This window comes from Phaethon lepturus, unplaced genomic scaffold (genome assembly GCF_000687285.1).
Source record: "Phaethon lepturus isolate BGI_N335 unplaced genomic scaffold, ASM68728v1 scaffold6890, whole genome shotgun sequence".
In the NCBI taxonomy this organism is placed as follows: domain Eukaryota; kingdom Metazoa; phylum Chordata; class Aves; order Phaethontiformes; family Phaethontidae; genus Phaethon; species Phaethon lepturus.
The window spans coordinates 1,618-17,468 of record NW_010513973.1 but is presented as its reverse complement, the minus strand read 5'-3'; the positions used below and the strand labels follow the sequence as shown (position 1 = coordinate 17,468).

The following is a 15,851-nucleotide window of genomic DNA, read 5'->3' as shown; positions in this document are numbered from 1 at the left end:
GCTGGCCGCTCGGAGCTTTCGCCCTCCCCAGCCTCTGTGGCTGACTCCACACCTGTTACGCAGCGGAAACCCGTGTCCCAGGCAATAAAGCTACATCCAGTCTACAATGTAGATTATAAGTGCTTTCATTTTGGAGGAAAGTTGCTTATTTCCTATCAAATTGCTGCAAAATTAAGTTTCTCCTTTGTGCTCCCCACCCTGAGACCATCTCCATCAGCAAGTGAACTTCTTACAACCCCACAAGTACGGAAGGAGGTCGATTACCTCAGGGAACACGCAAAACACTGACTTCTGCTAGAAGCAGCTTAAACCTTGCCATCCCTCCGCAGGTTCGGCAGGGCCCATACCTCCTGCAGTCCTGCCAGCCACGAACCCCCGTGGTTCCCAGCCTGGCCTGACCCCCGGCTCCAACAGCCACCCCTCCCGCACCCAGAAGGGCAGCTTTTCAGACCCCAAACACAGCGTGCATCTCCAACAGCACTAGAAAAGGGGGGAAAAAACACAAAAAGCAAAACAGAAAGCATTTCTAGGCAGTGACTGACACTCTTCCAGTGCTTAGAGGGTAGTCTTTTGAACGCAGAACTATACATGTCAGTCATTTTAGGAGGAAAATGTCAGATATTTGTCTAGCAGAGTGAAAACTAAGTTTGCATTTACAGCTACTCTATGACAGAAGGTGGCAGAGTCATTACAGCTACTTCACCTATCCCCTGCCAGTCCTGCCAGCTTGCTGTTTATGAGAGCAATTCATTCTCTCCTCCATGCAGGAAAATGCCTGGACATTTATCATCTTTCCCCTGGTGTGTGACAGGTTACACTATGCTAGAGCATTGGGAAGAACAAAATACAATTTTTCCAGTCCTTGCTCTAGTCACATCAGAGGCTGCGCTTGCAATAGGAAGGAGAAAGTTTAGACAGAATCATTGCTTGTACACAGCTGGCATCCATTTAAACCTGCAGGAGGAGTGCCAATGGTACGTCTCGAGAGCTCCATTACCTGGAAGTGGCACCACGTTGTCCAGTAAAACTTCTGCTCCTTGGAAAGGTAGTGATAAAAAATCAGACCTTAAAGAAGAGAGAATCAATCAGAGTAAGAACATGGCTTTAAGTTACTCTTGTACTCTTTAAGGTGACATTGATTAATCAATTGCTCTAACAGGAATTCAGTTTAAAATGGATGACAGTCCAAAAAAAAAAAAAATCAGACCATTCTCCCACCAATCTAAGCAGCAGCAAGAAATTGTCTGATTAGCATGCCAAGTTGGATTGGGCTCCAAGCAAAAACTAACTCCATAATGGGGGCTGTACTGCTTTTCTGCCACCTCTGGGGCACAATCAAGTATGTAATGGGCTTGTGTAAGGAAACCCTCATTCAATACATCTCTCCCAGCCAGTGGGGCTGGGACGTAGAGAATCTGAATCTTATTCCTAGCTCATCAATTAACTACACTTTGGGGCCTCCTGAAGGCATCCTTTTGTCAGCTTCCATGCTGAAGTGGCAGAAGTTGCCATTTCCTTCCCCCTCCCCTTCAAAAAAGCATTGCAAGAGCTTGCTGTGCTCCCAAGGAATCCACACCCACTGCTGAGACAAACCTTTCTATTTTGAGAGACAGACAAATGAGACAAACCGTTTCCCACTTCAGCTGTGGAAAAACCTATAAGCAATTCAAACGCTACGGATGCCTCTGATGAAGATTCAGGCCAGATATAGCCTCAGGCCATGGAAGGGGAGCTAGAGACCTGATTTGTCTGAGTGTGTCGATCTTCACTTTGTCATATCCTCCGTAGTCCACGTATCGGAGCTCCACTTCACTGGTCTCTTCGAAGTAGCTAATAACTTGAGCCCGTAACCATGCCCCATCCACGCCCGGAGCAGCGCAGATAATACCAACTGCAAAACATAAAAGCGCAGAGAAAAAAGGCTCAGTATAAGTGGATTTCCAGGAATCAGCACTTCAGGCGCTAGTAGTGCTGCACAGCTATCCACTGAGAATCAACAGCATTTCTTATGCTGCTTCCACCTTCTTCCAATCATCACCTTGCCTGCAGCCGGGACACAGGAGAGCTGGGTTTGGCTCCCAAGTCTCCATCTGGCACTACCACACTGTTCTACCCAGGTATCCAAATCCCTTCCAGCCTTTGCTCACTAACAGCGAGGTCTGTCTCCAAAAAGGAAAGTAAGCACAAATCACCCTTCCCATGCGATGCACCCTCCACTTTACGCCATGTGCAGACAGCGACACTATGAAGATGTGGGAGTAGTTCCACACTTTGTCAGCAAAAATACATCAGATGCCAGGCTGGTTAGAAATTACCCGAGACAGACTGTATCGCATTCTGAATTTCAACATGCAACTACGTGGCTGGGGAGGTATTCCAGGGATCAGTGGGGTAAGGAAGAGTAGAGCAACATCTGTACTCTTGCAGCAGCTTAACGAAGATGAAATGACAAGCGGACTATCGCATACTCATCCACTGGGAAACTTCCCAAGCCTAACGTGGGGGCGTCAGGCTTTTGCATGATCCTAGAAGAAGTTTCTCAGTTGAACAATTTGTGAGCAGCCAAGTTACTTGCCTTCTACTGGAGTTGGCAGGGTGGGAATTTCAGGCTGAGAATAGCAGGCGTACATCTGCTGGTCCAGGCTACGCAGGACATGGAAAGTGGGGTGTGTGTGCTGCTGTAGAAACATGTGCCCTGCATCGACTTGGTTTGCCACGACCACTTCTACAGTGACTCCATCTGGGAGGAACAGCTGTCATGTGCAGAAAAGAAATTCTCTTTAGTGTTCATTACAACACAAGCTTCATTCACAGCAGCTCCATGCTCCAGCAGCAACTCCTGAGGCTCACAGCCGTGGGTGGAAAAGCCCTGGCACTCTGCTGTTTCACTTCCAAAGGCTGCCTTGGATCAGGAGCAGAAAGCTACTCACTGTTACTCCATGCTGTTCTAAAGGAAATCAGACTTGGGGTGGGGCCCATCTTGTGCACAAAAGACGATCGATCAGCGCAGAGCTGCTGTAGGACTTATTTACACAAGAGCTCAGTGAGCAGAGTCACAAATGATGCGGCTCAAGTCGTGCTGCACTACCAACACAGTGCAACTTGCAAGGATTCCCCGCCCACAGGGGTTTTATACATCCAGGTCACCTTTGCAGGGATTGTCCAAGATTTGTCAGAGGTCTCATTTTAAAAGTAATTTGCCTTGGCTACTAGAGAGCCTTTGTGCTGGGCAGCTTCTGAGCATTCCTGTGCTCAGAATGCTTCTAAGATGCCTTTAATTTCCCAGCATAGATTCACTTCTCCACAACAAAGCCTGTCTTCACATCCATGGAGACAGTTACGTGCACAGTTCCTTTATAGGTTCTAGATGCCCAACGTAGGCAGAGAAATGTTTTTAAGTATCCATATAGCAAAAGAAGCATGGAAATTCTTTTGGGAAACACTAACATGAAAACCTCCTTTAAGTATATTTAAATACCATAAGAAAGTAAAACATTTTGAGAGGACCAGCTTCAGGATTTAGGGACAATACCAGTACTGGCAACAGATCAGCGTGGCATTTGGACCTCACAGCAAGCAGCCCTTAAGCAGACAATCAGCTCTGCTCCAGACTGCAGCGTTATCTGCTTAGGCAAACATCTAGTCTGTAGGTAAAAGCCTACCGGGCCAGATATGCAACTCCATGAGGTCAACCAGAGTCTGGTGAAACATTCTGCTACTTGTCCAAGGGCAATCAAGAGAGACTTCAGGGCCTTGGGACAACTAGTTAAGGGATGAGGAGCATAAGTAGTGTTCTCCTCTATCCTTCTAGTTGCAGGGAATGACGAGGGAAGGAGCAGGAAGAGCCAGCAGATCAATACCTGGCTCTGAGCCCGGTGTCACCCAGCGAAGTTTGGGATTTTTTGATCGTGGGTTGGTCTACACAACCCCAGGCCTGCTGGTGGCAGATGGGGTACACGTGCCTCGAAGGGAGAAAAAGGATCTTTGCACACGAGTTAGCAGTGCTCATTGAAAGAGCTTTAAACTAGATTTGAAGAGGGAAAGGCATAAAATCAGGCTTGCTAGAGATAAGCCTGGGGGCAGCATGCCAACGTTTGAGGGACAGTGTGCTAGAGAGGTCCTTCGGTCTGTCGTCTCAGCGGAGGTAGGGAATGGAGATCCACTCGGCAGCAAAGACACAAGAGTTATATTGATGTGTTAGAAACCACAGAAGCACCCAAGAACGGTCACATTGGAATTAGGGCTTTTCCCCAAAAAAAGTCGGTAGGGTCAGCAACGTAGGCAGAGAAATGTTTTTAAGTATCCATATAGCAAAAGAAGCATGGAAATTCTTTTGGGAAACACTAACATGAAAACCTCCTTTAAGTATATTTAAATACCATAAGAAAGTAAAACATTTTGAGAGGACCAGCTTCAGGATTTAGGGACAATACCAGTACTGGCAACAGATCAGCGTGGCATTTGGACCTCACAGCAAGCAGCCCTTAAGCAGACAATCAGCTCTGCTCCAGACTGCAGCGTTATCTGCTTAGGCAAACATCTAGTCTGTAGGTAAAAGCCTACCGGGCCAGATATGCAACTCCATGAGGTCAACCAGAGTCTGGTGAAACATTCTGCTACTTGTCCAAGGGCAATCAAGAGAGACTTCAGGGCCTTGGGACAACTAGTTAAGGGATGAGGAGCATAAGTAGTGTTCTCCTCTATCCTTCTAGTTGCAGGGAATGACGAGGGAAGGAGCAGGAAGAGCCAGCAGATCAATACCTGGCTCTGAGCCCGGTGTCACCCAGCGAAGTTTGGGATTTTTTGATCGTGGGTTGGTCTACACAACCCCAGGCCTGCTGGTGGCAGATGGGGTACACGTGCCTCGAAGGGAGAAAAAGGATCTTTGCACACGAGTTAGCAGTGCTCATTGAAAGAGCTTTAAACTAGATTTGAAGAGGGAAAGGCATAAAATCAGGCTTGCTAGAGATAAGCCTGGGGGCAGCATGCCAACGTTTGAGGGACAGTGTGCTAGAGAGGTCCTTCGGTCTGTCGTCTCAGCGGAGGTAGGGAATGGAGATCCACTCGGCAGCAAAGACACAAGAGTTATATTGATGTGTTAGAAACCACAGAAGCACCCAAGAACGGTCACATTGGAATTAGGGCTTTTCCCCAAAAAAAGTCGGTAGGGTCAGCAGCCCAACTGAAGTGCCTCTACACCAATGCGTGCAGCATGGGCAACAAACAGGAGGAGCTGGAAGTTGTTGTGCAGCTGGGAAACTATGCTATAGTTGCCATCACAGAAACATGGTGGGACAACTCACACAACTGGAGTGCTGCAATGGATGGCTATAAACTCTTCAGAAGGGGTAGCCAAGGAAGGAGAGGCAATGGGGTAACCCTGTATGTTAGGGAGTGTTCTGACTTCCTAGAGCTTGCTGATATAAATAGATTAACAACAAAAGGAGGGCCAAGCACAATCTAGGCACAATCTCCACCCTTTATTGGATGCTGGGAAAAACATAGTGATGAAGGATGAGGAAAAGGCTGAGGTACTTAATGTCTTTTTGTCTGTCTTTAATAGTAAGACCAGTTGTTCTCAGGCTACCCAGCCCTCTAAGCTGGAAGATGGGGATGGGAAGCAAAATGAAGCCCCCATAATCCAAAGGGAAATGGTTAGAGACCTGCTACACCACTTAGACATACACAAGTCCATGGGACCGGATGGGATGGGATCCCCCCAAGGGTACTGAGGGAGCTGGCAGAAGTGCTTACCAAGCTACTTTCAATCATATATCAGCAGTCCCGGCTACCTGGGGAGGTCCCAGTTGACTGGAGGTTAGCAAATGTGATGCCCATTTACAAGAAGGGCTAGAAGGAGGATCTGGGGAACTGCAGGCCTGTCAGTCTGACCTCGGTACCGGGGAAGGTAGGTTGTAGCGAGGTGGCTGTCAGTCTCTTTTCCCAAGTAAAAAGTGGTAGGATAAGAGGAAACGGCCTCAAGTTGCACCAGGGGAGGTTTAGATTGGATATTAGGAAAAATTTCTTCACCAAAAGGGTTATCAAGCACTGGGATAGGCTGCCCTGGTCGAGTCACCATCCCTGGAGATATTTAAAAGACATGTAGATGCGGTGCTTAGGGACATGGTTTAGAGGTGGACTTGGCAGTGTTAGGTTTACAGTTGGATTCAATGACCTTAAAGGTCTTCTCCAACCTAAGTGATTCTATGATTCTACATTTCTGAGCTCAGGCAGAACAGAGACAGCAGTGGAAGAACAGGTAGATAAATCTGACCTGTAACAGTTACACAAGCTGGACAACAGGCAGCCACACAAAACCAAACTGTTTTTGAGGGCATCTGTGAACCAGCCACGTGGATATAGCATACTACGATGGCAGTGACCAACAACAGCCTTCCACCCTGACATCAGCGTAGCCAGCAAGCTGGGACTTACCCAGGCAGTCATAAGGAGGGAATGAAGCGTCAATGGTGTTGGTGGAGGTAGAGCGTAGATGTTGGTGAGACACAGCTCTTTGAACTTCTTGCCAATCAGGCTTAGTACTTTTTCTACTTGATGTGGGGAGCCTCGAAGACAAAAATCCCACAGAAAGTCTGTAGCACAGATATGCTGAGGACACCCCCACCCCCACCATGTGAAGCAATATAGTTACCGGAAGCCTTCTGAACTATGTCTACAACTTAAGTTTTAAGAGATTGGCCATCTAAGCTGACATCAGACCAACATGAGCAACTCACACCGCCAGGCCCCAGTTTCAACAGCTTTAGCCTCCAGAATGAACCCAATTCACTGGCAGATATTTTTCAGTCACAATTAACCTAACATCCTTCATAGCCAAGACTGCATTTGCCGATACACATCCCATAGCTCCTCCTTCAAGCCTGAAGTGATCCTGTAAAAGGTGTTGGTTAACCTACAGCAGCCAAAGATGTTAAAATGCATTTGCACCTTAGAATAGAGGGTTCATCTGCCAAGGCACAGGTGACTTGGCATATACCTCCATGGTAACAGCACCGAGCAGAAAAGTTTTGTAAATCACTGGACTCATGAAGCCACTAAATCTGTTTAAATTCCTTGCCCATCTAATTGAGGCCCCCAAGCTACATCTTAGACCATGAATAAAGAAACATTTCACTTACCTTCGATGTGACAGACTTGGGAGTCACGGAAATAAGGTAGTGTCGAGACATAAATTTTGGCACCAGATGCTTGCCTCAAGAAGCTCATGTATCTTCCTTGTTTGCCGATCAAGCGGCCAACTAGTTCCTTCATGAAAGAGACAAGAAAGTAACAGGAGGAGAAGCATAGATCAAACCACACCATTCTCTGGGGCTTATTTCACCCGCATTCCCAGTTCCTGTAGCGCAGGCTCAGGCAGAATATCTCTAAGGCAGTGCTGGACCAGCACAGATTTCAGCTGGTCTGTGATAAGTCAAAGTAGATACAGATCAGTAAGCACAGCTCATTTTGATAGATCCATCTTCCTATCTTCTAGAATGACACAGAGACACGATAGGACAAAACCAGGCCTGGTAAAGGCTACTGTCTTCCTACAGTCTAACAAAGTCACATCCTCTCCCCATCTCCCACCTTGTGTTGTTTTTTTTGTTTTTTTTTTTTTTTTTTTAAAAAGCATGCCACCTGCATTTTTCATTCAGATATGAAATACTAAGTTTTAGCAATTTTTAAACAAACTAACTAGATTAGAAAGGGAGTAGACAAATTCACAAGAGAGTAAACCAGGCTATCATGCCTGTTAGACTAGAGAGTCCCTGGCCAGCTGTGCAGGGTGATGAAGAGGTGGCTGTGCAAGCTCTGTCACTTCTACTCTTCCACTGGCACCTGCCACCACTTAGTGTCAGAGACCAAACACCAGAGCAGAAGTGTTGGGCCCAAGTCAGTATGGATAATCCTGTACAATGTAAAGTTAGCTACTTTCAGATGAGTGGCAGCCTGCCTTCACTAACCACTGAAACCTACTGTTCTGCTGCAGAGCTGCTTCCTTAGCCTGTGTTTTCCCGATCCACTAAAAGGCATGTTACACGTCTTCACTGGGCTCACAGCATCCAAACACCCACGGCAGCATGCTTATCCCGCCAGGAGCTCCTGTCTCACGTTACTGGCTGTCAGTATTCGGGTCTGCTGAGAAGCAGAACTGCAAGAGCAACGCTGTGCAGGACAGCCACAGGTGACTTTGAATATACAAAGCAGGGAAGAAGGTATGAACATAGTCCTAAAAAAACCACAATCTCTCAACCCAAAAGAAAGTTCACTATAAAAACAGAGACACAGCATCTCCACAGAATAATTCAAGACTGAAGGCAGCCTGTGCTGCAGTGATCCTGCACTGGTGGAGTTCCCAGTCCTGAGGGATATGGGGCAGGCAAAGAGTAAAGTCAGGGCCCTGAATTTTAGGAACACAAAATTCCAGCTCTTCAGGGAGTTAGTCAGTAGGACCCCCGGGAAACTGCCCTCAAGGACAAGGGAACAGAATGGAGCTGGCAGATCTTTAAGGATGCTTTCCATAGAGCACAAGAGCTCTCAATCCCCAGGTGTAAGAAATCAGGAAAGGAAAGCAAAAGACCAGGACAGCTGAGTGGAGACCTGCTGGGCAAACTGAAGGGCAGGAAAGAAATGCACAGGCAGGGGAAGCAGGGACTGGGATAAGTACAGGGACACTGCCCGGTTGTGTAGGGATGAGGTCAGGAAGGCCAAGGCATGACTGGAGCTGAACTTGGCAAGGGATGCAAAGAATGATAAGAAGGTCTTCTATAGGTATGTCAGCTAGAAAAGGAAGGTCAAAGAAAGCGTAACCCCTTGGTGAGTAAGACTGGCAAACTGGTAGCAACGGATGAGGAGAAGGCTGAGGTACTCAATGACTTCTTTGCCTCAGTCTTCACTGGCAATGTCTCTTCCCACACCTCTCGAGGGGATGGCCTGCAAGACAGGGACTGGAGGAGCAAAGTTCTTCCCACTGTAAGAGAAGATCAGGTTTGAGACCACTTGAGGAATTTAAACATGCCCAAGTCTATGGGAACTGATGAGATGTATCCCAGAGTCCTGAGGGAATTGGTTGATGTAGTTGCCAAGCCACTCTCCATGATACTTGAAAAGTCCTGGCACCCAGGTGAAGTCCCTGGAGACTGGAAAAAGGGTAACATTGCACCCATTTTTAAAAAAGGTAGCAAGTAGGACCCTTGGAACTACCCACCCAGCCACCTCACGTCTGTGCCTGGGAAGATCATGGAACAGATCCTCCTAGAAACTATGATAAGGCACATGGAGGACAGGGAGGTGATTTGAGACAGCCAGCATGGCTTCACCAAGGGCAAGTCCTGCCTGACCACCCTAGTGGCTCTCCATGATGGAGTGACAACACCAGTGGATAAGGGAAGAGCTACTGATGGTGTCGATCTGGACTTCTGTAAGGCCTTTGAGACGGTCCCCCACAAACATTCTTCTCTTTAAATTGGAGAGATGGTATTTGACGGGTGGACTGTTCGGTGGATGAGGAATTGGTTGGATGGTCGTATCCAGAGGGTAATGGTCAACGGCTCAATGTCCAGATGGAGATCGGTGACAAGTGGTGTCCCTCAGGGGTCCGTACTGGGACTGAGTACTCTTTAATATTGTTATCAATGACAGTGGAATCGAGGGCACCCCCAGCAAGTTTGCAGACAACACCAAGCTGAGTGGAGCAGTTGACACACCTGAGGGATGGCATGCCACCCAGAGGGATCTGGACAAGCTTGAGGAATGGGCCCATGTGAACCTCATGAGGTTCACACAAGGCCAAGTGCAGGGTCCTGCACCTGGGTCGTGGCACCCCCTGGTATCAGCACAGGCTGGGGGACGAAGGGATGGAGAGCAGCCCTGCCAAGAAGGACTTGGGGGTACTAGTTGATGAAAAGTTGGACATAACCCCTCCTGCAGTGCTGCATCCAGCTCTGGAGCCCTCAGCACAGGAGAGACATGGACCTGTTGGAGCGGGGCCAGAGGAGGCCGCAGAAATGATCAGAGGGCTGGAACAGCTCTCCTATGAAGAAAGGCTGAGAGTTGGGGCTGTTCAGTCTGGAGAAGAGAAGGCTCTGAGGAGACCTTATTGCAGCCTTCCAGTACTTAAAGGGGCTTCTAAGAAAGACGGGGACAGACTTTTTAGCAGGGCCTGTTGTGACAGGACAAGGGGTAATGGTTTTAAACTACAAGAGGGTAAATTTAGACTAGATAGAAGGAAGACAGGATAGTGAAACAGGAAAAAAGGACAGTGAAACCCTGGCCCAGGTTGCCCAGAGAGGTGGTAGATGCCCCATCCCTGGCAGGATTCAAGGTCAGGTTGGATGGGGCTCTGGGCAACCTGATCTGGTTGAAGATGTCCCTGCTCACTGCTGGGGGGTTGGACTAGATGATCTTAAAAGGTCCCTTCCAACCCAAACTATTCTATGATTCTATAATGGGGAATAATGGTCCAACAACCAGCATTACCCTAGGCGTAGCCCTGACATGCCTCTTGTTTACAGTTGCATACTGGCTTTTCACTCCTGTTGAGTCTTAATGGGAGCTAAATGCTTAAATCCTCGTTGATTTGTTGTTGCTCTGCCTGGGATGGCACTGAGCCAGTACCAGACTGGAAGAACCAGAAGATGGCTATGTAGGGCAGGGCAGGATGCACGAGTAGGCCAGCGGCTGGTTACCTTTGGGACCTCTATTTCCCAGATAATGAAGTCGGACTTGCTGGATTCTCCTCCTAGCTTAGAGCTCTGGCGAGTCACTGTCTTCCTCATGGCACAGCCACTGTCCACAAAATCCACGCTATTTACATGCGAACCTACAAGACATGCACACGTGTCAGCATTCAGGCAACCCACACAATCCAGCTACCAGACACAAGGCCATGGAAAATACATCATTTCATGAAGAGGTTACATTGAGCTCTTCCTATGCATTCAGTTGGGGTGCTCCTGTATCAGGTTCTCCAGTATTTCAGAAAGGGTAAAGTCCCATCACACATAGCCTATAAAAGTTTCCTTTTATTCCCAGAGAAAAACCTACACACCTCTGGAAATGCAACAGAAGGAGGCCTGAGCTCAGCAGGAGTCCTTCAAACATGGGGACACCTTACACAGCAGCAGAGATAAGACACGTTACCAGCTGAATGAGAGCTATGCTACCATCAACACTGAGCTGCTGCTGCAGCAAAGTGTTTTGCATTTTCCCCATAGCTTAAACAGGGCTCTTCACAGGGAGTTTAGCATGCAGGGAGGGACATGCAACCTATTCATCTGCTCTTTGCTCTGACATTACATTCCTGCCCCAACAGGACTTGCACAGTGACCTGAGTGCCAGCTGTGCACACTATTAGCTGTGGTAGGAGATTGCCTCTTGCCCAAATTTGTCATATGCTTGAAGAAACAAGGTGCCAGAGCAGAGCTATGTTTTGTTCCCAAACCATCAGCCAATACCAGGACCGTTTCTACTTGGGAAGGGGACAAACTCAAACAGCTTTCTCCTGCTCAGACCCTAAATAGTCAGTGTAACACAAGGTTGATCCTTCCCTCCAGATTAACAAGCAGAAGCATGACACTCCTCACTTGCTTGCAAGTATTCAGACCACCTAGAGCAAGACCAAAGAGAAAAAAAAAACCTCACCCAACAGCTGCTTCACATTTGCCACATCTTAACTAGTAACACAGCATAGATACCTCGAAAGTCAAAGGCAAACAGCACAGCTATTTGATGTAGACTTCCTAGACAAGAATGAGGATTTAAGTCTCACAGCCTGAGTGTGAAGGTCAGCTCTAGGGTCTCTTAACCAACTGAGCCATGTTATCAACTTCACCTGCTACATCCCCTCTCCATACCCTTCAGCTGTCTCAGTGCAGAGCTTTCAGCCCTTGTCATCACCAGGCTCCACAACACATTCTTGTACTTTCTTGTCACACCAGCATTCACAACAAAGCAAAACCACTTTCTTCCTCTGGTTACTCTCACTAGTGAAAATGTTTTATGGGTTTAATCCTTAATTGTTGGCTAACTCAATCCCCACATCTTGCAACAAGCAGTGTTCCATCTACGTTGCAGCAATTACAAAAGACATCCTATCATTAAGGGCTGTTGGCACCACAGGGTCCTATAAAGGATTTTAACATCCATTCCCAAGGTCACACAGGTTAACATTTGCTCAAGCAGCTTTGTATTCTGCCAGGCGCACATCATCCAGGATCTAGAACGCAAAAGCAACAGAGACAGATGGGGGAACTCTGTTGTCATTGCTCCCCGTTGGGATTTTTTGGCATGCACCTACCCTTCCAAGCAAAAAGGCTTCAAGGTAATTGGTCGGCAACCAACTGATTTTATCACAATTCATCAGAGCACCACTTCCCTGGTTTATCCAGCAGCACCTCAGAAACCTGCCTTACAGCTTCCTTTCAGCAGCAGCCCATAAACCCAGATAAGAACCCAGAGGCTGCCAGAACTGAAGCAGAAACCATTGGTATTAGCAAGTCTCAAATCAGCAAGGTGTTCAAACAGCCTGGCCGACACCCAGACACAGTCCATTTCAGTGGGCTACGCAAACATGTGCTTAGCTTTAGACAATGAGCTTTGTGCCAAAAAGGGACGAGCCTGTTCACCCCTCTGCAGTACACCCTGAAGATCACCCAGCTAGCACTCGATCCTACAGAGATGGGAATTCTGAGAGCAAATGTATACCCACCTGCACAGGGAGGGCTAAACATTCATGTACTGGGGAAGGGAAACATGAAGAGGATTTATCTGAACATATTCTGAAGCAGAAGGCTTACAGTACATAAAATGCTTGTTCATCACATTTTTGTAGGAGAATTTCCAAATCCCTTACCTCCTGAGTGATCTCCATCCATCCCTGCTGCCCTGCTACACTCATGATGCAAGTCTGGACCATCCTCTTCCAGTATCCCATTACTGTATGGCCCTTTGCTGTCTTCCAGTAGCTTCAGAGTAGGAAGTTTTTCACTTGGTACTGAGCTCTGCTCAGCAGACATGTCTTGGATCGCAGATAGGCTCCGTAAGTCCGAATGCTGGCCTGATGCAACAGACAGCATCGTGATCTGCAAAGGGTCCTCCACAACTGTCCCACTTTCAGATGCGTATGTGCTGCACCCAGAGTCCTCCGTAACCAAAGGCAAAGGCGACTTCTCCAGTGACCGTCCATGGTTTTCCATAGGAGTCCAATCAACTCCTTGGGACTCACTGCACACACGGTTCTTCACTGAACAGTCTTTTGTGTCTCCCTGAACAGGGCTGGATAAATGGATAAAAGTGGATGCATCACCAGAACCAGACAGCACTTCCTCAGTTGCTGCCAAAATGACCTTAGAAATGATCTCTTTTGCTACTTGCTCAATTTTCTCAACTTTTTCCTTGTCCAAACTCACTCCTCCAATCTTCTCTCTTTCCAATTCATCTCCTTTTATCTCTGTGTCCTCCTCCCGATGCACAGGTACACTGCTGGTAATTGACTCAGACATCTCTTCTTCCCTGGACGGCTCCAAACAGGCAGGCTCCAAACTATCCAGTAACACGCTCACTGCAGAATCATTGTGACTTGATACAACTTCATCTTCATTACTGAGAAAGGCTTGCGGGGTATTGGCTTCCTTCTCCAATCCCAAGCAAAGGGCTGTCACAGAGCCAGTATCCAACAGCACAATTTCTGGCCTCTGGCTTTCCTTAGGGGGCTTAAACGAAGAATCATCTGGCTGCTCTGCATTGCTGATCTCCGTGATTCCCAAAGACTCTTGCATCAGTGTCGCTGATGGCCACTGATCTTGGTTTGCACTAGAGCTTGAATCCTGCATAAGGCTCACGGCAGCACTGCCGTGACACTCTGTGCCCTTTGAGATCAGAGGGAGACAAACACAAGCAGGGACATTGCTTTCATCTTGAGATCCTATTGTTTCTAGCTTTTCACTGTCGTCCTCAGGGGTGCTGGGCTGAACTGTCATTACTGACAGGTCTGGAAGGTCCTGTGAGAGCTCTAGCCTCTCATGAGTTTGACACAGAAGAGAGGGCGTTGTCAACCCTGCTGACAGCAGGGAGGTCGAGGTTTCATTCTCTGGGCATTCCTCCTCCAGTGAGAGGCGCAGTCCTCCATGAACATATGCTTCTGTTTTGGGAGATGACTCATTCTCTGGCAATTCTTCCAGCTGCTCTTCTTCAATGGCTATTACTTGTTTGTCATGATAGCTTGCCTGCTTTTTTCTATGCGAATAGGTCCACCAGCAGCCAAGAAGCGCCAGCACTCCAGGTATGGCATATGGGATGACATTCCGGAAGCGTAAAGCCATTTTACAGAGTCTCAGCAATCATACTAGAAGGAGAAACAGAAACAATAATGAAATAGTCACAGGGAAGGTAAGAGGAAGGCTAAAGTTTCATGAATGCCTTGAGGTATTTCTGGCAGCATGAACAGGCTGGTTTTCCAGCCGTTCTTTAAATTCACATCTCTGCTCTGCCAGCAGACCACAGAATAAGATCCTTACCTCAGACTAGGGATAGCTGGACATTTCTCACCATCACACTCCTCAGTTTCACCTTACCTCACCTTTACACTTCAAGCAATTCCACCTTCTTTCTCCCGTCTCCCCTTTGCAGGGCAGCACTACAGACAAGGATAGTATCCAGCACTGCACGTTTCCCCAGCACCAGGCTGGCTTCACGACACAGCTCTACCACAAGCATTCCAAGACACAGACTTCACCCACTGCAGGTCTCCCCAGTTCTCCGCTGAAAAGGCAGCGTACGTTCCCCAGTGTTCCATAGGTTGACAACACGCTTTTCAAACAGAATTGCTCACTGCAGGTGAAGTGCTCTGCAGACTCTCTCATCTGCAGCATTGCAAGGGCACACGACTCAAGTCTGCACTTAAGTAGGAGCTAAACAGCAACACGCAGCTACTCCATTTGCTTTTACACACACAGTGTAGGACTCCCTAAACAAAGAAGAAAGAAGCAAGCGCCTCCCAATAACAAGTCATCCCTCTAGAAGATTTTGCAGTAGTGAAGATGGGAAATATGCTCTAACACCCTTATCATAACAGTATTTGTCTAGCAAAAGCAGCTTTTTTTTTTTTTTGATAGAGACACTACTACTTAGGAACCCAGCTCCAAAGTTTGTTCTACATCTAAATTTACTATGTTGACAGCTGCCACTCCTGTGACTTTCGAGACCTGAAAGCTGTCTTTTTTCCTCTAGAAAGTGTGTGATCCCTTCCCCACCTGGACACCACTGAGACCAGCCTCACCTGGGTTACACAAGGCAGGGCTGACATGCCTTTCCTTTTCCCTAAGGGAAGTCCACAGCTGGCACCCACGTCCCCAAAACAGTCTTGCTGCAAAGCACACACCTACAGTTTATATTTTCACTGGGCAGGAATTAAAGGAAAACACCACACATCTGACAACACTGCTTACGCACCACAGCCTTTTCTCCAAACGGGCCTTAAGACTTTTGCCAACGAGCAATAAAAATAAAGATTATTTTCAGGAGATAGCGAAGTCCTAGAAATGGGAACCACCCACTGGAAGAGAGTATTATCTAGTTCCTCTTCAGAAGCATAATATTTCTTAGACAAGAGAAGACAATCACATCAGTCAGTTGACTATGCTTAGTCTGTCTCAACCGGAAAAAAATTTTTATTATCAGAGCAAGCGTTCTGACCACAGCTTCCAAATACAACTCTCCTTCGGGGCCCCGACTTTCATGAGGAGCTGATTACATTCTTGCTGAGGGACAAAAACATGTCTCCCTCAGGCTCAAACCGAGCATCCAAGCCTCAGATAATGTAATATTCACTCCAGATTTCTCACCTCCTC

General features: G+C 47.5%; 1 protein-coding gene across 1 annotated transcript in view; it reads right to left on the bottom strand.

The window, feature by feature from the left end:
- The window catches only part of AKAP1 (A kinase (PRKA) anchor protein 1), a 15,978-nt gene extending 1,654 nt beyond the window's left edge, over positions 1–14,324 (bottom strand). Inside the window, exons 1-7 of the mRNA XM_010291516.1 lie at positions 12,857–14,324; positions 10,692–10,825; positions 7,140–7,266; positions 6,436–6,566; positions 2,576–2,753; positions 1,741–1,891; positions 998–1,065 (exon numbers count right to left, since the gene is read on the bottom strand). Of these exons, the coding sequence (XP_010289818.1) occupies positions 998–1,065; positions 1,741–1,891; positions 2,576–2,753; positions 6,436–6,566; positions 7,140–7,266; positions 10,692–10,825; positions 12,857–14,324 (2,257 nt within the window). The remainder of the gene's footprint in view (positions 1–997; positions 1,066–1,740; positions 1,892–2,575; positions 2,754–6,435; positions 6,567–7,139; positions 7,267–10,691; positions 10,826–12,856) is intronic.
- Positions 14,325–15,851: the final 1,527 nt, after the last annotated feature.